This window comes from Sturnus vulgaris, chromosome 8 (assembly GCF_052056855.1).
Source record: "Sturnus vulgaris isolate bStuVul1 chromosome 8, bStuVul1.hap1, whole genome shotgun sequence".
Lineage (NCBI taxonomy): Eukaryota > Metazoa > Chordata > Aves > Passeriformes > Sturnidae > Sturnus > Sturnus vulgaris.
The window spans coordinates 3,710,006-3,729,776 of record NC_142250.1 but is presented as its reverse complement, the minus strand read 5'-3'; the positions used below and the strand labels follow the sequence as shown (position 1 = coordinate 3,729,776).

General features: G+C 49.1%; 2 protein-coding genes across 5 annotated transcripts; one reads left to right on the top strand and one right to left on the bottom strand.

Annotated features, from left to right (window-relative positions):
- The first annotated feature begins 76 nt into the window (after positions 1 to 76).
- On the top strand, positions 77 to 18,079 carry LOC106856690 (lipase member K-like). 4 transcript variants are annotated; one of them, XM_088168723.1, is made up of 12 exons: positions 77 to 1,233; positions 4,157 to 4,400; positions 5,496 to 5,611; positions 5,744 to 5,861; positions 6,989 to 7,187; positions 7,444 to 7,553; positions 7,694 to 7,830; positions 8,281 to 8,418; positions 8,530 to 8,601; positions 9,620 to 9,688; positions 10,597 to 10,848; positions 16,435 to 18,079. In XM_088168723.1, the coding sequence occupies exons 1-11, from the start codon at positions 1,186 to 1,188 to the stop codon at positions 10,828 to 10,830; spliced, it is 1,485 nt and encodes a 494-aa protein (XP_088024849.1). In that variant the 5' UTR covers positions 77 to 1,185; the 3' UTR covers positions 10,831 to 10,848; positions 16,435 to 18,079. The 4 variants fall into 4 exon arrangements, with proteins under 4 accessions (XP_088024849.1, XP_088024850.1, XP_088024851.1 ...); XM_088168724.1 differs by lacking the exon at positions 10,597 to 10,848; XM_088168725.1 differs by lacking the exons at positions 9,620 to 9,688; positions 10,597 to 10,848.
- Positions 15,088 to 19,026, bottom strand: LOC106856692 (lipase member M-like). Its single transcript, XM_014882227.2, has 9 exons — positions 18,928 to 19,026; positions 18,498 to 18,615; positions 17,875 to 18,073; positions 17,651 to 17,760; positions 16,781 to 16,917; positions 16,484 to 16,630; positions 15,926 to 15,997; positions 15,640 to 15,705; positions 15,088 to 15,552 (listed from the first exon to the last, which is right to left on the bottom strand). Exons 1-9 carry the CDS (start codon positions 19,024 to 19,026, stop codon positions 15,319 to 15,321), a joined length of 1,182 nt encoding a protein of 393 aa, XP_014737713.2. The 3' UTR covers positions 15,088 to 15,318.
- Between the last annotated feature and the right edge of the window lie 745 nt (positions 19,027 to 19,771).

Sequence of the window (19,771 nt, the reverse complement as noted above, 5' to 3'; positions counted from 1 at the left end):
CACGCCCAGTGGGCGGGGCATGGGAAGACCACGCCCACAGCTCGCACCAGTGCGCACGCGCGCGGGGATACTTGGATGCGCCTGTGCTGGGCGCACACCTGGATAGATACATCTGTACGGGCACACCTGTACACACACAGCTGTGCTGGGCACACACTTGGACAGACACATCTGTACGGGCACACCTGTACGCACACAGCTGTGCTGGGCGCGCACCTGGACAGACACATCTGTACGGGCACACCTGTACGCACACAGCTGTGCTGGGCGCGCACCTGGACAGACACGTCTGTACGAACACATCTGTATGCACACAGCTGGGCGCACAGCTGTGCTGGGCACACACCCGGACAGACACCTCTGTACGAGCACACCTGTACGCACACAGCTGTGCTGGGCACACACCAGGACAGACACATCTGTACGGGCACACCTGTACGCACACAGCTGTGCTGGGCACACAGCTGGACAAACACCTGTGCACGGGCACACCTGTACACAGATAGCTGGGCACACACCTGGACAGACACCTCTGTACAGACACACCTGTATGCACACAGCTGGGCACACATCTGGATAGACACCTCTGTATGGGCACAGCTGTGCTGGCCACACCTGCATGTGCACACCTGCACGCACACACATACCTGTACACACACCTGTACGTGCATGCCTGCCTGGTGCACACACCTGTACACACACAGACACCCCTGTGTCACGCACACTATATCACACACACCTGTGTCACGCACACCTGTGTCACACACACCTATGCCACGCACACCTGTGTCACACATACCTGTGTCACGCACACCTGCCAGAGGTCTAGGCACGCTCCAGAGCTGGGTCTAACCATCTTTAGAGAGCAGCTTCTGCCGTACCAAATGCTGCCCACCTGGAGGTGCTACACAGCAGGACCTGCCGGGGGTGTGACACCTTCCAGAAGGTGCCGGTGTTTTGCAAGGAGCCACGGCTCGGTGTGAGGAAAGTGGGATGCTGGGCCCAGAGCAAATAGTGCTGAGGGGTGGTGGCATTGCGTGCAAAGCCTCTGCCCCGGGAAAACAAACTCCCGTCCCGAGAGCCCTGAGAGTGAGCAGCTGGGGCAAGGATTTGGGTTGCTACCCTTCCCCAGCTGCGTGGGTGAGAGAAGATGTTCCAGAAAACTTGTGATAGGATCGTTGTGGTATGAGGGACACCAGAACCCGGCACTTTGGCAGAGGTGTTGAGCAACAGGTGGGTGTGAAGCTCCCCAGAGCTGCTGGTTCCTGAGGCACCGGCAGGTGTTGGTGATGCTCGTCTTCAAAGGGAGCTCCGAGCTGGCCTCAGGGCAGGTGTTGTTTGAGAGGCGCTTCCTGGAGAGAGGTGGGAGCCCCTGTGTCCCCTTCCCGTGTGTTGTGGGGCAATCATGGAAGAGGACATGTGCTCCATCTGAGACTTTTTTAAAAAGAGAAAAAAAAAAAAAAAAAGGTTGACTGTATAACTGACATGTAAGAGTTTACAGCTGTGGATTCCCATTTGGTGGGAGGTTTTCTCTTCTTGACATCCTTCCCTGGAAAGAAGTCTCAGGAGGTTGTGCCTCCTCCTCAGCACCTCCTGCAGAGCTGGCACCTTGTCCTATTCCCTCCTGAATCCCTCCAGATTCTGCTGTCTCCAAGACCACCCTTGAGGTTGCACTTCTGCCTGGCTGGGCAGGGGATTGTCACCCCCATCTGCTTGTGTCTTCGTGAAAAGGAGATTTTTCAAACCTCAAAAATATGTGGCCTACTGGGCCACCGAGTGGCTCTGTGTGGGAAATGTGCTTGGGGATGGTTGATGGCACTGAGTGGTCACCGGGATTCTCGCTGCCAGCTCAGCATGGCACTGAGATCAGCAGAATCTCTTACATGTAGGAGCAGGTAGGAAAGCAGTCACAGAGTCACAGAACCATAGAATATCCTGAGTTGGAAGAGACCCACAGGGTTCATCAGTCTAACTTCTGTCCCTACACTGACACCCCAACAATCCCACCCTGTGTGGAGCTCTGGCAGCCTCGGGGCTGTGCCCCTTCCGTGGGGAGCCTGGGCAGTGCCCAGCACCCTCTGGGGGAAGAACCTTGCCCTCATCTCCAGCCTGACCCTGCTCTGGCCCAGCTCCAGCCATTCCCTGGGTCCTGTCCCTTTCCCAGAGAGCAGAGGTCGGAGCTGCCCTGGGGAGGAGCTGCAGCCCCCAGGGAAGTCTGATCTCAGTGTGCCGTGCTCCAGCTGAGCAAACCAAGTGACCTCAGCCAGCCCCCCAGACCTTCCCTTTCATCTCCTCTGAATGCTTTCTAACACCTATTAGATGTAGAAGAGTATTAAGACATTATTACAATTAAAGAGTTGAGGCCAAAAGAGGAATGTCAAGAATTAAGACAGAATCCCTGGCAGTAATTTTATAAAAAACTTGGTGATTAAACTTGAGCATGATGGGTAGTGCTGGAGTTTCCACTGCGATAGAAAAAGCTCTGTGCTCACCTGATGAGCACGTGGGGACTGCCAGCAAAAAAAGCAGGAGTGATGCAAGAGAGGGCAGCAGGAGTTGGGTGAGAGCTCTGGGATGTGTGACATGTTCCTGCTTTTGGGCTAAACACCTACCTGAAGTATGTGCTAGTGGCAGGCGGCCCTGGATGAGGGCAGGGCACGGGGACACTGATTAGGAGCTGTGGCACAACAGCCTTACTGGAAAGGACCTGGGAGGGGTGGCAGGCACCAAACTGGATACAAGCCAACAATGTGCTCTCCCTGTAAGGATGGAGAACCCTGGCCTGGGTCATAGGAGCAGACAAGGGGCCACCTGGCTGTTGTCACCACTGCTGTTTGGTGCAGGAGAGGTGACATATGGATGCTATGTCCAGTTCTGGAATGCGTGGTGAGAGGGAAGTCTGTGAAGATGATCCATAGGGGCTGACAAACTGTCAGAGACCCTGCAGCAGGAGGTGGATGGAGCCGAGTTCACTGCGTCTGGCCATGCAGTGAAGTTTGAGGGACTCTCCTTGATCCCATCCAGCCTCTACAGTGATGGTGCCTCAGCAGGAGCTGCACATGACCCTTGGGAGGCCGGAGCATCTTCGAAGACCTGTCACAATGTCCTGCTCCTCAAGTGCTACAGGACTCTTTTGGGTGCAGCATTCATCTTGCCCCTTGCAGTGCCTCCAGATGAGTGTGACCAGAGTTTCTCTGTCCTTTCCCTGCAGTGTAGATTTCCATGATCTGTTTCCTCCTTTCCAGAAGGTGAAAGCCAGAGGTGTCGTACTCTAGGGTGCAGTGTGGCTTCAGGACCCCAAAAACAAAGTCACCCTTAACCTCAAAACCTCTAAATGACAAACCCCTGTTGTACTGTGTGTTTATAGAAGTGGGACAAAGTGACAAATGTAGGTGCATGCCTTGGGCACATCTCAGGCCCATTCCAAGCTGACAGACAGATGACACCTTTCCCTACTGACCTTTCACCGCAATTTCCAAAGCAAAACAATCTAGGAAGGAAGGGCAGGAGGCAGCCCCAGCCCTGGCACGGGTGATGGAGAGGGATAACTCTCCCAGTTGGCAGGACACTTGTAGGATAAGGCACTTAGGTACTCCTCGTACCTTCCTGTAAGGGTGTGAAGAACAAGCTCCATCCCCCACCCCAAAGTGGGGCAGGTGCAGGGAACTGGAAAAGCAAAAGTGAGAAAATTGGGTGGAGAGATAGCCAAAGTATGGAGTGCTGCTATGGCAACTTGGCTGAGTCCCATCCCTGTGCTATGAGGAATGGGAGCTCCATCCCAGCCTGACCCAGTACAGATGTTTTCAGTATGTTGCCTGGGATTTAATCTCCATCACACATGTGGCATCTTTGTATAACAAGATGCATCAATATTTCTAAACCACAGTTACTGGAAATCCATTTTAGACTTTGATCTTTCCTTGCAATAACTTAATTATCTCTCTTGTAATAAATAAATACAACCACCATTGAAATGGGAAGCTGAAAACTTTATTCAGCAATACCAATTAAATCGCTTTATCAATGGAAATCACCTCCAAACATCCACAGTAATTTGACTCTGCCTAAACAGTGTTTAACCGCCCTCCACAAATTCCGGTAACTGCGCTTTCTAAACTGTGATGTTACCTAATGATCTATATGTTTTGTATCCCAGGGTGTTTACACTTGCCACCCCACCCTGCAGCCAGCTCAAATAGGGCTGTCTCCAGAGGGATGCAGAGCACTGCTCCGGGGACCAGCCAGGGGTGAGAACCCATCCTCTGACACTGCCACATCTCCATCTCCTCCGGGCTGGACATCTCTTCCCTGCACAGCCCATCCTCTCCAGGGGCTGACCTCTCCTCCTGCAGAAGCTGTGCCACCTCTCAGCTGGGCTGGCTGCCTTCACTTCTGGACAGGTGAGTGTGGCAAAAGCAGGGGTAGAGCCGGGTCTAAACGTGGCTGTGAATGGCACTTACAACTCATGGCACTTACAGCCCATGCTTGCCTCAGAGCAGGGAACCAAAATCTGACCTGCTGGGTCAGTTCTAGAGGCTGGTCCAGCACAGTTTTAGTTCTGGTGTCCAATGTTACTGTTGTTGGAGGGAGCAATCCTACCCAGGCCTTTCAGTATCTGTTTGTGATGCCTCCTGCCCATAACTGTGTGAAACCTGCTGTTCCCATCTGCCTGCACCACCTCCTGTGGCAGCTGCACATTGAGTGAGGGTTTTTTTAAGCTGTGTTAAACCCAGTATCACTACGGGACATCTAGATCTGCTGGAAGATGCATATCTCCCCATTTTGCATATAGATTTGCACTTTAAAATGTCCTCCTCTGAATTAAATGTAATCAATTCTTGTCTTTTACACCATGATCAAGGAGAAGGGCAAGCGGTTAGAGATTTTCTTTTCATGATTTTATTTCTATTTAGGGAGGGAAGGCAGTTCTGGATCTTATTTATCCTCCCTCTTCCTCCTGGGGAGGTTTGGGCAGTGGTGTCAATAGGTGATGCAAACAGCAGGGTGATGGGACAGGGCTCTCCCTCTTGGCCATCTCTTTTCCTGGAGGAGAGAGTGGAGAAGTGGCACTGCATGGTCACTGATAGGACAAGCAACACCCTACGTCCTTTGTGTACTGGAGTGGTTGGATGGGGGTCTGAGCAACCTGGAGTAGTGGAAAGAGGTTGGAATGAGAGGGGCTTTAAGGTCCCTCCCAACCCAAACCATTCTGTGATTCTATGATTTTAACCTCTTGCAGTTCCCAGTGGTATGCAGAGCACTGCAAGAATTGTTGCCTCACCTCTTACAGGAATTCCTGAAAGTCTGTCCCGCCTCCCTGGAAATATCCCTGCTGAGATGTGTTTCCTGAGCCACCCCACGTGCATTGACGCTTTTAAGTGGTCATCCAAGCCACCAGACTGAGTCTGAGTCCTACCTGGGGTGTTTTCCTGCCCTCATCTCCCTCTCCTTCCCCTGCTTTCCCTGGCACTGATTCTGTGGGTGTGTTGTTCCAGGCACAGCGAGGATGTGGCTGGCTCTAGCTCTGGTGTCCATGTTCCATGGGATGGCATGTGGGGAATGCATCTTTAATTCCCAATTGCCTAAGAATCCAGAAGCAGGGATGAACATTGTAAGTACGATGGCATTGGAACGGAGCTGGGAAGTGCCCAGGAAACAGCCACTATTAAATAATTATAGTTAAATGTCACATTCAGGGATTTCCTTGCAGATAATGTTCTTATTGGCTTTCCTCTTGTTGCAGAGTGAAATGGCCTCCTTCTGGGGGTACCCCAGCGAGGAGTATGATGTGGTGACAGAAGATGGCTACATCCTTCAGCTCAACAGAATTCCTCACGGGAGAGGAAATGCCGGGTGCCAAGGTAAGGCTGGTGCCATACAGGACACACACACCTTGAGCCATTCACTGGGATGGGTACCAGGGCTTGTGCAAGAGGGTTTTCAAGGTTCCCTGTGGCTTAGCATCAGTTTCGATGGATCAGAATTTGTCAGGACGGCTGATCCCTTGCCAGGGATGTTTCCTCACCCTTCATGGACCCCTGAGCACTGAATGTCAGGCTGCAATCCCAGCAGTGAGAGGCAGCCTGTTGGAATTCAAAATGCAAGAAATTCTCAGAACGTTAGGCCTGTAAATCAAAGTTTAGAAAAGAACACAGAATTTGACCTGAGGCCTTGGGAAAAGCTTCCAAGCTTAGGTACTAGAAGTAAAAATGTAAATTTAAAGCTTAAAGCAAAAACATGTTAAGTAAAAAAAAAGGTTAACTATAAAGTTTAAAGTATAAAAAAAATAAAAGTAGTTACAAAAGTAACAAGAAATCTTAAAATAGGTCTGTGTGTCAGAACAGGATTGGCTAAGAAAAATCACACTGTAATTAAATAAAATTTCTTAATATTAGTTTAATAATATAAATATCTCTGTTAGCTGTATTTTATTAGTTAAATCCTAAAAAAAACCACCTGTAGCCATAAGTCTTGTGACTTCTAGCCATACTCTCAGCACCTGAAACAAGAACTCACATTTTCTGTAAAAAATAAAAAAAAAAAAATAAACTGCACTTTCTGAATCCATCTTGGTGTGTTGTGCCAGAGCCTGGCTCCCAAAATGTGCTCCTACAGCCATTTGATGGATCAGCAGATTGGTTTGGTACTCCCTGAGGAGCCTCCAGGGGATCCTCTTGTCCTATGAGGAGTGGTGGGGCTTGAAGTTAGATTCATGAAAATTGCATTTTTCCTATCACATCCCCAGGCTCCTCCTTGTTTGTCTACAGGAGGCAGCCCAGGTTCTGCCAACACCCCCAGAGATTTTGGGGATAAAGACCAAGATAATGGTGCAGTTTAGCGAACCTGCTTTTTAAATGAAATCTAGAGGAACACAGACACAAACCTCCACCGATTTTGGCTGCCATGAAGACAACACTTCACGAACTGTCTCAAAAGGTGACAAACAGCATGAAAAATAAAGAGAGTCATCATGCTGCCTGTCTTGCAGGTGTGAGACCCGTGGCACTCCTGCAGCATGGTATCCTTGCAGAAGGCAGCAGCTGGCTCACCAACTTGCCCAACAACAGCCTGGGCTTCATCCTCGCAGATGCTGGCTACGATGTCTGGATAGGGAACAGCAGAGGGAACACCTGGTCCAGGAGACACCAGGTCCTGACTCCCAAACAGGATGAATTCTGGGCTTTCAGGTAAATGGGTTTGAGGATCTCAGAAACAGCTGAATTCTGTCAGGGTCACATTGCCCTAGCTGGGGGATGAGGGAACCAGGCTGGACTGAAGCTCATCCAACTTATTTTGAGTGAAAAGCCCACGTGAAAACTCAGTAGGATGAAGAGGTTTGTGGAGGGGCCCTGCCCTCCCTGCTGGTTTTGTGGTTTGTTGGTGATGGCTGTGCACGTGTAGATGCTGCCCCTCTCATCAGGACATCTGCTCTTCCTCCTGCAGCTTCGATGAGATGGCTAAATACGATCTTCCAGCCATGATCAGCTTTATTGAGCAGAAAACAGGACAGAAACAGCTGTATTATATTGGTCATTCCCAAGGCACCACTATAGGTGAGTGGGTCCTTTTGATGACAGCATGAGAAGTCTACATCTCCTCTCAGATTTGTAAAATTACTCACTAAAATTAAACTACGTGCATGACTGTCTTGAAAGACTAACCTTTTTTTTTCTACTTTTTTCCTCCCCACCAGGTTTTATAGCCTTTTCCATTATGCCTCAGCTGGCTCGGAAAATCAAAGTGTTCTTTGCTCTTTCACCTGTGATCACAGTGATGTTTTCTCAGAGCCCGTTTAGAAAACTCTCATTCTTTTCTGACTCTGGGCTTAAGGTTGGTCTGCACTATGTTCTGCACAGCCAAAATGTTTTTCATAGGGGTTGTGAAATTATCTGTGGAATATTTCAATTCATTTACACAGAGGAGAGCGCTGTGCTCTGTCTGTTTTCATAATGAAGAAAAACACATCTCACTACAGAAATGCTCAGTCCTGTCCTGAATTCACTCCCCAAAATATTCTGGCAGAATTAGATCCAAAACGTTGGCGAATAAAACAATTGCAGAGACTGGGAATTGAGCCCTACCATTTAACACAAGAGCATAATGAATGTAAGAGGTCATGCCCATAAGAAACAAGGAACAGAAGCATTTCATGGGGTGCAAGGGAGGCTTCACTATGGGCAACCTTAATGTGGGGATAAAATAGAAGTTGTAAAGTGGTAGTGCTTTGGGGAAGAGCATGACCAGACTTCTTATTTGATGAGTACATTTGCCATTTTACAGGAGCTGTTTGGCACCAAGGAATTCCTACCACACACTGCCCTGGGGGAGCTGATCCTCTCCAGGTTCTGTGTCTGCTCGAAGGTCTGCAAGCACCTCTTGACCAAGGTTTTCGGGTTTAACTGGAAGAACACAAACATGGTATGTGGGAATTAATCTGCAGAAGGGTCCTTCTGAAGGCCAAAGCCTTGCAGTGCCCTGTTGTGAGGAGCCAGCTGAATCCTGCTGTGAAATGTGCTCATGTCCTTGCAGAGCCGATTTGATGTGTACATGGGACACAGCCCGGCGGGGTCCTCAGTCCAGAACATAATCCACTGGCTGCAGGTAAACCTTCCCAGGCTCCTTCCTGTGCCAAACAGAGTCTCACTGGTCCCTTGTGGGCAGCCTGCTGTGCTGGTTGCTGCAAGACCAGACGCCTTTGTCAGATCTTTGTTGGTTTTGTTTTCACCCCTCTGTAAAACACTCGGCAGATTTTGGCCCCAAAGGAAGGATCTGTCAAGAGAATGGAGCTGAGGACCCCACATCCACAGCAGGCACATTCCAGGGGTCTTATTTCAAACCAGCTCCAGTCTTGCCCTGCCATTAGTGGTCAGACTGTGGCAGAGGTGCATCTGGACAGCAGCCAATTAAGCTTGTTACCGATAAAGCTGATTATTTCTCCTTCTTCCCCTTGTGGGCATGAGAACAGTCACCACCAGAGCCCTTTGACACTGCAGTTGTGTTCTGCTGCACTCCTTTTCTCTTCCTCAAGCTAAAAATTTGCACATTTTTTGTAGGTTGCAGGTTCAGCCTATGCACCTTCTCTGAGGTGTGTGCCACAGGCACAGCTTCTTCCCAGTGTGGAATTCCTGCTCAGGGACCCCAGAAGAACTCTGTAGGGTTTGTGGCAGGAACACATACACTCCATTTTCTGAAGTGCTGCTGCCCAGTGGAGGGATCAAGCCCCAGCCACCTTGACCTTGTATTGCTGTCCTGCTCCAGTTAGACAAGAGACGTTCAGAGGCTCCTTCCATCTTTGCCATTTCAGGCCAATTCTCCAGTCCACAGGGAATATTTAGTGTTCTAAACCCCTTTTCGAGAACATTTTTAATTTCCTCCCATCCAGGTGTTACCCACAAACACTGGAAACATAATCTCTGTCCAAAATTTGTCCAAAATTTGTCCAAAATCATGACAATAATTACTTGTGCTGGGCCTAGGGCCAGATCTGTGAGACTCACTTGAAAAATCCTGCCATTTCAGTGATGAAAACTAACTTTTGAGGTTTGACTTTTGAGGGTTGACTGCACCTCCAGGGAACTGTGATTTCACTTAGCCCACTGCATGTCTGAATTTGCTGCAGGGAGTCCACGGTGGGGCACTGAGAGCTTTTGATGGGGGGCACGTGTACAACAGCCTTCACTACAGACAGGTGAGGTGCTTCCAGTGGCCACACCTTCCCTTCCCCTGTTCCCTCTCCTCTTAATGTATTTCTCTCTTCCCAAACTGAACGTCAGGATCTCTGCTTGGAACAACAGCATTTTCCATTCTCAACTCAGTTTGCAAATACTTTTTAAATGGAGTAAAATGCTTTAAATTAGACACTTTCCAATTTCCATAGGATAAGGGGAAATGGTCTCAAGTTACACCAGGCTGAATATTAGGAAAAATTTCTTCTCTGAAATAGTGGAACAGGGAAAAAAAATCTTCTTTCTTCCTTAAACAACAACAAAAATTGTTAAGAAAGCAGCATGCTTCTTAACTGGATTAATTACATGTTGCTGACAAATCACCTCATGGCAAGTCCTCAGGGTGTGGAGCTGAAACAACCCTCCAGAAACATTTTAATTTCCAAAACTCGCTTCCAAACGCCTCCCTGCTGTCACGGGGCTGAAGGAAGTGCTGGTGAAGTGTCACCACAAACCCCAGCAGGGCTGGCTGGGAGGGACCTGTGGAGGTGCTCAGTCCAACCTCCTACTGGGAGCAGGATCATTTAACAGCACTAAATCATACATATAATATATGCTATTAAATAATGCTATATAATCAAATAACAACCAAAGCTCTTCCTCCTTATCAAAACCATCTGTAGCATCAGAACCAGAATTTCTAGCCGGGCAGAACAAATTTGCTAATTAATTTTAATTAAATTAACTCACTGAATTGTAGCACGTAAGGCTATGCTCCATCTCTACTGAAGTTCCTCTTCCTTCTAGAAGAAAGAAGCTTCAGGTTTTATTTCCCTGCATTCCCAAAGAGTAGCAATTTCTCTCAGGGTGTGCAATTTGCTGCATCCCAGCCAGATTTCCTCTTTGTGACACCCCTTTTCCATCTCCTCAGACAGGGGCACCGTTCTACAACGTGAAGGGCATGGAGGTGCCCACGGCCATCTGGAATGCGGGGCAGGACTGCCTGGCTGACCCCCGGGACACTGCCCTCCTCCTCCCCCAGGTCAAAAACCTGGTGCATCACAAGATGGTTCCCCACTGGAACCACATGGATTTCATCCTGGGCCTCGATGCCACCGAGGTTTTGTACCGGGAAATCCTTGACATCATGAGGAAGCATCCCTAAAGATGCTGGTTTTACTTGGTACGATTTTTTTCCTGATTTTTCTCATAAGATTAGTGCTGTCTCTAGAGGATTTTGAAATTTCTCTCTATCTGGACCACCTGAATATAGTTCATTAAAATGTTCTGCTTTTAACTAGAGCAGTGACAGGGTTGGGAGAGGAACCTTCATGCTATTCCTGCCTGGCACTGCCTTTTTTTTCCTTTCTTTTTCCCCTTTTCCTTTTGTGTGTGTGTGTGTGTGTCCTCATCAGTGACACAAAGCTCATTGTTGCTGTCTCAGGTCTGGCACTGTAATGCTTAAGACCATCAAGGTGGGTCTGTGGTAAAAAACACCATAATTAGGATTCCAGAAGGTTTTGGGTGGGAAGGGACCTTAAAGCCCATCCACCATCCACTATCCCAGGCTGCTCCAAGCCCCCTCCAGCCTGGCCTCAGACACTTCCAGGGATCCAGGGGCAGCCACAGCTTCTCTGGGCACCCTGTGCCAGGGCCTGCCCACCCTCCCAGGGAACAATTCCTTCCCAATATCCCATCTGACCCTGCTCTCTGGCAGTAGGAAGCCATTCCCCCTTGTCCTGTCTTTCCAGGCCCTTGTAAATAGTTTATTTCCAGCTTTTTTTCCATTTCCCTAGAGAAAAACCAGTACTAGTGGTTTTGAATTCAATAAAAATTGTCATTAATCACATTTTTAGTGTAGCTGGGTTTGGGCTTTTTTTTCTTTCAGTGACTGGGAGGTGAGAAATTAATAAATCCTGAAGAGAAATTGCAAGTCAGTGTGTGACTCTCGTGCAGAATGCGTAAAATCCAAATAAAAGGGGCTTAGGGTGCTCACAAAGTGCCTATGTCTTAGGCACTTAGGCACACCAAAATCGGAGAGGTTTTGGTAATAGGATTGAGTGGTGATCTCAGAGGTGCCGTGATGATTTAATGATTATTTTCTTTAGCCTGAAGGAGAGGCAGTTGTTTTACAGCACTAAAAATTTGGCTGTTTCTGCCAGTCAAAATCCTGAGGCTCATCAGAAAATCTCAATAAATGGTGCAACCACCAGAAGAATCAGCTTCTTTCAGGGAGGGAGAATCCAGCTGTGAGGCAGGGCAATATTTCTTAGAGAGATTACTAAAAATCATACAGTGGAGTACAGTTAGATTTTCAGTTTGTCGTGTTTCATTTAAAATTTCCTGGAAGATCTGTATCACTCTGAAAAGCAGAGCAGATCAGTCAGAGGCCTGGAGGACGCCAGAAAATAAATTTGGGGTAGAGCAGCCACTCCAAGCCTTGCTGTGGGTTATTTTTGCTAATAGAATTCACAGCTATAATTTGCTTGGCAGAAGTGAAGGGCAGAGATTCCTCCCTGGTGCTGGATGTCCTTGTGCTGGCCTTGCTCACCACCTTTGGGGAGAAGCATCCCATGGGGACTCTGAGCAAAGCCACCAGCTGTGACACAGCCGTGACGTGTTTGCTCCCCTGCTGCTTCCCTCATCGTCCTTCCTCAGCCTTTCTTCTCTGTAGGGCAGAGCCAGGGAGCAAAATGAAAATTTAATGGCATTTATTTAGGAAAAGAGGCTTGCACTCATTACAGTTTCCTGGAGTTTCACGAAGCCACGTGGGTTGCAGTAAATAATCCATGATTTAGTTATTTTTTCACCCATTTTCTTCCTAAGTATGTGGCTTCCACTTCATTGCAAGAAGCTTTCTGTAAAATTGTCTTTTTAGGTAATACTCTTCACCTAATCTATTTGTTCAGTTTGTTCAAGACAGTCCATTTCCAGTAAATACTCCTCTCTACTAAGAAAATTGCTTGTAAATTTTATCTGGTGATCAGATTATCGGATTTGGATATTGTTTGCTTTTCTGTCTTTAAGAGATTCTCTAAGCATCTTTCTGTAGTACAAATTCTTGCTGAAGCTAATCCTGTTTAAACACATCTCCTTGTTTGTTTTTTTTTTTAAAGTCTCTTTCCAGTTCTGCAGAAACAATCTTCCCAAAACCAAAAAAGAAAAAATTTTAAAATGCAGCTTCACTTCGTATTTTGCCATGGGGACAAAAGGGCTTTTCCTTGTTTGCTTTGTCTCCTTTTGCTGTGCCTAAATAGTTTCTTTCCCTTTCAAAACCCTGAAACAAAGCTGTGACCCAAATCCTGGCTGAAATGAAAATAAATCAGCTGCCAGCAGCGGGAGACATTTGCAGATGAGACTTGTAGCACATGGCAGGACCCAGAAGCTGTAGAAATAAATGAGTAAAGAACCCTCAAATTGTCCCCTGGGGTCAGGAGAGTACAGATGGGAGACCCCAGGGTGACACAGTCTTTTGCCACGATGCTCGTGGGCTCCTGGGAGAGCAAGCCAGGTTTGATGTGTCACCAGTGACAGCCACACTGCTGTACCTTGGCCTCTGAGCTTCTCTGATTTGGTGAGCAGGTTGATTCTTTCATGAAAGGATTGGGAAGCAACGTAAAATAGTGGTCAGGACTCCATGTCCTCACAGTTTTGTGGGTGGAATAACAGGAGCCTGGCTTTCACTTGGAAAAGGTACTTGAAGTGTGTTGTTTGAAGGTGCAGCCTTAAATACAGACATGATCCACCCTCATCAGCCCCAGCATAGCGTTGCAAATCACTGGCAACAGCCTCCAATCCTCTGTGCCAATTCCTTATTTTTGTTAACCTGTTATTAGGCAATCTATTGACAGACCGACTTACCTGTGGATCCTTCTCCTTTCCCTCTTCAGATGCAGGTCAGGGGCTGGATTATCTTTGCAGAGCCTGAGCTGGGCTCAGCATTGTGCAGAGACCCCAGTGTGGCTGGTGCTGGTGCTGGTGGCACCACCAGATGCCTCCCTTACGAGGATCGATGCTTTGAGCCCAGCTTTGCAGCCCCACAAGCTGCTCAGCTGACGTCAGAATGGTTAGAGAGCAATGCTTTATCCTTTAAACATATTTATCTCACTATTAAAAGGCGGGGGATGCAGAGGTTGCAAATTAATCCCGCTGAGGTTTAATCCGCCCAGACCGTCAGCATTTTTATTTTCTTTGGATTGGAGGTCCTAAAACCTTCTGCTGTGGGTGTCTTCTGCCACGTGCAGGGACTTGTAGGCAGAATCCTGCACAACTCTACAAACAGCTGCTGGCCAGCACATGTAACACAGAGATGGGTCTGTCATGAATAATATGCAATGAACAGAATAAATGAATCCCACGTAATAAATAGATGGGGCTGCTAGGCTGAGCACGAGCATGCCCACCACATCTGATGAGTGGCTCTGCTGGCCAGGCAGTCATCAGGGAGGTGGGGAGATGTTGGTGTCTTTTCCTTGGAAAACCTTGAGTTGCTGTTTTTCATCATCCACCTGGTTAGGTTTTCACTCCCAAGGTTTTTCTCCAGAGTCCTGGAGTTGCTGACAAGATAGAAATAGCTCAGTCCTGGTCACTGGGCCACACCAAGGATGCCCTGTTGATTCAGATGATCCTTCTGGTGCCAACTTCTGGCAATACTCTGCCATTCCCATCCCTGGCAAGGTGAAAGGCACATCCACCCTGGTGCTGGGCTGCTCTGCTCCTACAAGCTGGTAGATGAGTGCCTTTGGTGATTGCAGCGGTTTTCTCTGAGTAGTCCTGCTGATAAGGTGGAATCCAGAAAGTGAGATGCTCAGCCTTGCCAGATGTTCCCAGAACCTGAAATTAAATCATGGCACCACCAATTCCTGCCCTGTTTAATGCAGCACAAATGTAGGAAAAAAATATTGTAGCTTTGATTCCAGAGAGTCAGTAACAAGTTAACCCCTCCAGGGTAAACAGAGTGGCTGAAATTTATTCTTCTAGTCCTGACTTTCTTTTTCATTTCAACAGTAAGGAGCTAAACAGGATGAGCAAGAAAAGCTTGGCAAGAAACCATGTGATTGGAGAGGGATAGCTGGGTGGATTTGTGAGGTGAGAAAGGGCTCAGCCTCTCCTTGCATATTTCATCACCAGCAAATCACCAGTTTTTGAACTTTGTGCAGTGAGGAGGATCTGATGAGGAGGCTCTCCTACTTCTCTACCCTTTACCAGCTGTGCCCAGCTCAGAGCCCCTTGGGCCAGATGTGGCCTCTTTCCACCACTGATTGTCACAAGGCCACTTCCCTCCTGTGCCTAAACCCACAAAGCACAGCATGTGCCCAATTCCTGGAGTAAAACTTCACTCCTGGATGGCTCTGAGCCTGCAAAAGCTGAAAAAAAAACCCCAACACAGCAGATCTGCAAACCCAGCAAGCCAAGGGCTGGAGTTTGGCTGTGATGCAAGACTTTATTGCAATCTCTACAGACACAGAGGGCGGGCAGAAATCACAGCATTGCATTTAAAAGCATTAAATCAGTGTGGAACAGAGGGATGGGAGACATTTTTAAGCAAGGCATTCCTTACACAAGCCCCATGCCCCAAGGCGCGTGGGAACAGGCAGCTCCTCCATCCTGGGGCACCACATGGATGGATTCATGGATGGATTCATGGATGGATTCACGGATTCTGCTTCATCAGGGCCACCATCTGCCTGTACATGCGCTGTGGGGCGTTCAGGCCCCAGAAGTGGTCGAAGTGGTTCCAGTCAGGGAAGTGCTCGTGGTGCACGACGTTGGTGAGGCGGGACAGCAAACGCTGGATCTCCACAGGGGGAATGGCCCAGTCCTGCCCCCCGCTCCACAGGGCCACCGGCACCCTCATGGCTTCAATCGGGTAATAGGGCGGTGTCAGCTGGCAAGGGGAAAAGCACGCCTGTTACCTGGGGGCTCTGGTGGGTGGGGTGTGATCCCCAACCCCAGCCAGCCCCATCCCCTTCACCTGGTTGTACTTCTCCATGTTTTTCAGCCCGTAGTCAAACTGCCTGAAATGCGCACTTTTTGCAGTCTGGAAGGCAGAGGCAAAGGGTTAATCCAGGTGATACCCTGGGTTAGCCCCCCGGACACCTGTGGCTTTTGAGACATCTTGGTGCAGCAGCTTAAAATTCCCTTTTATCTCTTGGCTTTCATTACCTGTTTCCAGGGTGAATGAAGCAGCATTTGAAAATATCACGTTCGCAGATTAAAAGAAAGAAATGTTAAAGTAGTTATAAAATCAGAGTCTCTACCTGTCCCCAGTGCAGGAGAGTTTTTACTGATGTATAGTCTGGAAAATGAGATAGGTACACATCCAGTCGGCTCTACAGGAAAAAAAAAAGTATTTTCTAAGTGAGTTGGGAAGGATAAAAATCCATCTAGGCAAAAAACCCTCAAACATTCTGTCTTATAGCTGCAATATAAAAGTTACACACTCTTCATTCTTTAGCAGCTTTATTATGCTCAGAGCTAGAAGCAGCTTTCAAAGGTAAGCCACTTAATCAATATCTTAAAATGGAAATACAACTGGTCCAGTCATTCTTCGGTTATTTTCTTCTGTAAACTTGTTGTGTGACAGACAAAAATGAGGCAAGAGTTTCCTTTCCCTAAGAGATGAGACCACAAGTGATTCTCTCTTACCAAAGACTTCATTAGGTTTAACACCCTGACACCACTGCAGGAAATCCCCAAATAACCACTGCCTTTCACACCTCATTTTGGGGGTTTATACTCATTGTTGTGTCTCCTTAATGATCTCCAGGTGTCTAGGAAAACCAGAGAGGGCAGGACTGAGAGCCTGGTGCACCCACACTGTTCAAGTTGTTCCTGTCAAACCCTCCGACGAGGAAGATACCGTTGACACACACTTCAGCTGCCAGCCTCTTGCTGCACCTTTCAACCAGGAGCTCCTTCTCCTTCCTCGGCACCAGAACCAGCTCTCTGGTTCCAAACAGTTCCTGCAAGAGCATGAGGACATGTTAGGAATGGTGTTAGGAGCTCCAATGCCCGCTGCAGGTGCAGGATCAGTGCACAGTGACAATGCAGGGGAAGGAATTGCCAAAAGTCCCTGAATTTTGGGTGTAACAGCCCACAGACAGCTCCTGTACCTTGAGCAGCAGGTCTGGTAGAAAGACTAGCTTTAACACAGGGCCCCGGACATGGCGGAAAGTGTATGCAGGAGCCAGGGCAAAGAAGAGTTTGATTTTCTCGGCCAGATGTGGCATGCTGGAAAACGCTATGAAACCTGAAAAGCAGCATGAGATCACAACACGAACCCCAGCTCGCCCCAGACCTTGTGTTTGAGGTGCAGGGTTTGAACAAAAAAAAGTTCCTGGATGCCAGCACAGTCTGGGATAGATGGGCAGGCTGTGGTGCACCCCTTCCATGCAGAGGGGCCAGGAAGACAGGCAGGGACAGCAGCCAGTTCAGCCCTGCTCCCAGCAGCGTCCAGTTTGGGATGGAAATTGATGCCTCTTTCCCATGGTAGCCCCATGCCTTGCTCCTGATGCCTTAAGTTTTAGCTTTCATATTTTCTGGATTCTGTACTGCACTGGTGTGTAACTCTGAACTTAATATAAAGTGTTAGCAAATCTAGTTAGACAAAAGAATCCTTTTCTAGCCTGAGAACCAAGGACACTGTTGCAGCTTCAGGCCCAAAAAAATGTAAACAACAGTGAATTGAGGAGAGTATTCTGGGAGGATGGGACTTCGTAACCTGAAGTTGTAATTGGACAATTGACCCCAATATGTAAATGGACAAAACTTATAAAAGTGTGAAAACGTGCGACATGCCATCCATCTTGGGTCCATCTTGGGTAGAGCCACAGCCAGGCTCTTGTATTGCCCAAGGTGTATCCTTTGAAGGCCTTTTAATAAATCCCTACTTTATTCCTTTAACACTGTCTAGCCTCTGTTCCAGGCAGCTTCTCACAGGCATCACTCCCCCCCACCGCCCTCTCCTCCCCCTCCTCACTCACCCAGGGAGCTGCCCTGAGAGTGGCCGATGTAGAACAGCTTCTCCTGCCCATTTACATTCAGGATGAAGTCCACCATGGCTGGGAGGTCGTACATGGCCATCTCGTGGAAACTGCATGGCAAAGGGAGAGCCTGGAGGAGATTCCCACCTCCCAACCTCCCACGGACACCAAGGGCTCAGCACTGACAGCCCTGCACCCCAGCCCTGTCCTTGGTGGCCCCCGACCTGAAATCCCAGAACTCCTCGGAGCTGATGGACAGGCTGCGGTGCCGGCGGGACCAGCTGGTGCCCCGGTTGTTCCCGATCCAGACGTCATATCCCGCATCCGCCAGGATGAAGGCCAGGCTGCTGTCAGGGAAATTGTCCACCCAGTCACCACCATCCAGACAAAACCCATGCACTATCAGCACGGGGGTCCTGGGTCCTGAAAGAGCAGATAGTAGGTAGTTGACAGAGGAAGACACCTTTCCCATATGGAAATAAAACACCATTTAATACTGTTTTCTGCAGGCTGCACATTAAATGCTCCCTTATCCCATTATTTCCCTGGTTATGTTTTTTTGTGTTTGAGGGGCTTTTGCCATCCCAGGCTCTAAGCCTGGACCTTGGAGCAGGAGTTTGCTGCAGGGAAAGAGCCACTGGGGCTTTGCTGGGTACTGCACCCATTTCAGGTGATGAGCTCCTGAATCCCCAGGAACAGCTCAAGGCAGCCAGAAAGAAATTCCTCATCCCTCTTCCAGCTGCCCAAACCATGTCTGAAGGCACAGGTATTCCCACTATTCCTCTCACATCTAGGCAGGGGCCAGGGTCACCAGGGCTGGTGCCCCCCTCAGTGGGGCTGAGCCCACCTGAGAGCCCAGCGTCCTCCTTGCCGTGGGGAATCCGGTTGAGACTCAGGAAGTAGCCATCCTCTGTCATCACGTCGTACTCCTCGCTGGAATACCCGTGGAAAAGGATCTTCTGGCTCTGCAGGGACAATGGTGCAAGGGCAGAGGGTGACCCAGCACTTCTGTGCCTGCCTCAGCTTCAGCCACTCCTGCCAGCCACATTCCCCGGTGCCACCTCCACCCAAAGGAATTAGAGGGAGAGCAGGGAGAGGCCAGGCTCAAGCTGAGGGCATGAAGTGAGTGACAGCAAAGCAAATATGGAAGATTTTTGATGCCCCAAGCCCCCAAAAGAGGCCTGGTGCAGGTGCAGGGAAGGGGTGAGCTGAGCTGGTCCCTTGGGAAGGACTTTGGGCATACTCGTGGGGAAGTACAGTGTCCCTCCAGTGCTTACGATGTTCATGAATGTCTCAGGATTGTAGAACACTTCAGAATCCGGGATGGCATCTTCCAGCCCCTGGGCCAGGCACAGGGCCACCAGCAGCAGCCACATCTCACCTGTCCGCAGCACCTGGGGGACAATGGGGCTGGATGAGCAGGGCTCAGGGTGCTCCAGGGGCAGAGGGAACACTGTACAGCCCCAGCAGCGTGGCAGCACAGCCAAAGCCTGGTGCTGCCACGGAGAGCAGGTGTCTACAACCCCTTGTGCAGTTTGGAACCCATCCCAAGCCTCTCTTGCTGACCATTCTCATCTAGCCCAGTTGTAATTGCAGTGTGGGACAAGTAGCCTCCCACCACCCCCTGCCTGGGAAAAGCATCAGTGTGCCTTCAGCAAAATCCTTAGGCTTTCAGGGAAAGCATTTCCAGGGAAGAATCCTCCCCCAGACAGGAGGAGTCATGTCAGAGCTCTATCCTTCAGGAGCTTCCCTGCTTCATCCCTGCCTTGGCCACAGGCTCGTGGATTGCCCTGCCACCACCAGCACCCAAGGCATTCCAGACTTAAGGGCAGATCCAGCAAAGTCCATTTCCCTGAAGATCCTGTTTCAGGAGCTAAAAATGGCTCTCTGCCTTCCAGAGCATATTTTCCCAGTAGTCTTATTGCATGGAAAGCTTTCCTGGGCTGCTCAGGAAAATGGCAACACCTACCCACTGAGGAGCACCGTGTGGCCACAGCAAAAACTCCCTCTCACACCGGAAAACAAAGTGCCAACTCAAGCCCTGCTCTGTGCTCAAGCCCACCACCCTGGAGCCTCCATCTCCCCATGCAGGTGAGAAGGGATGTCCTGGGATTAAATTGC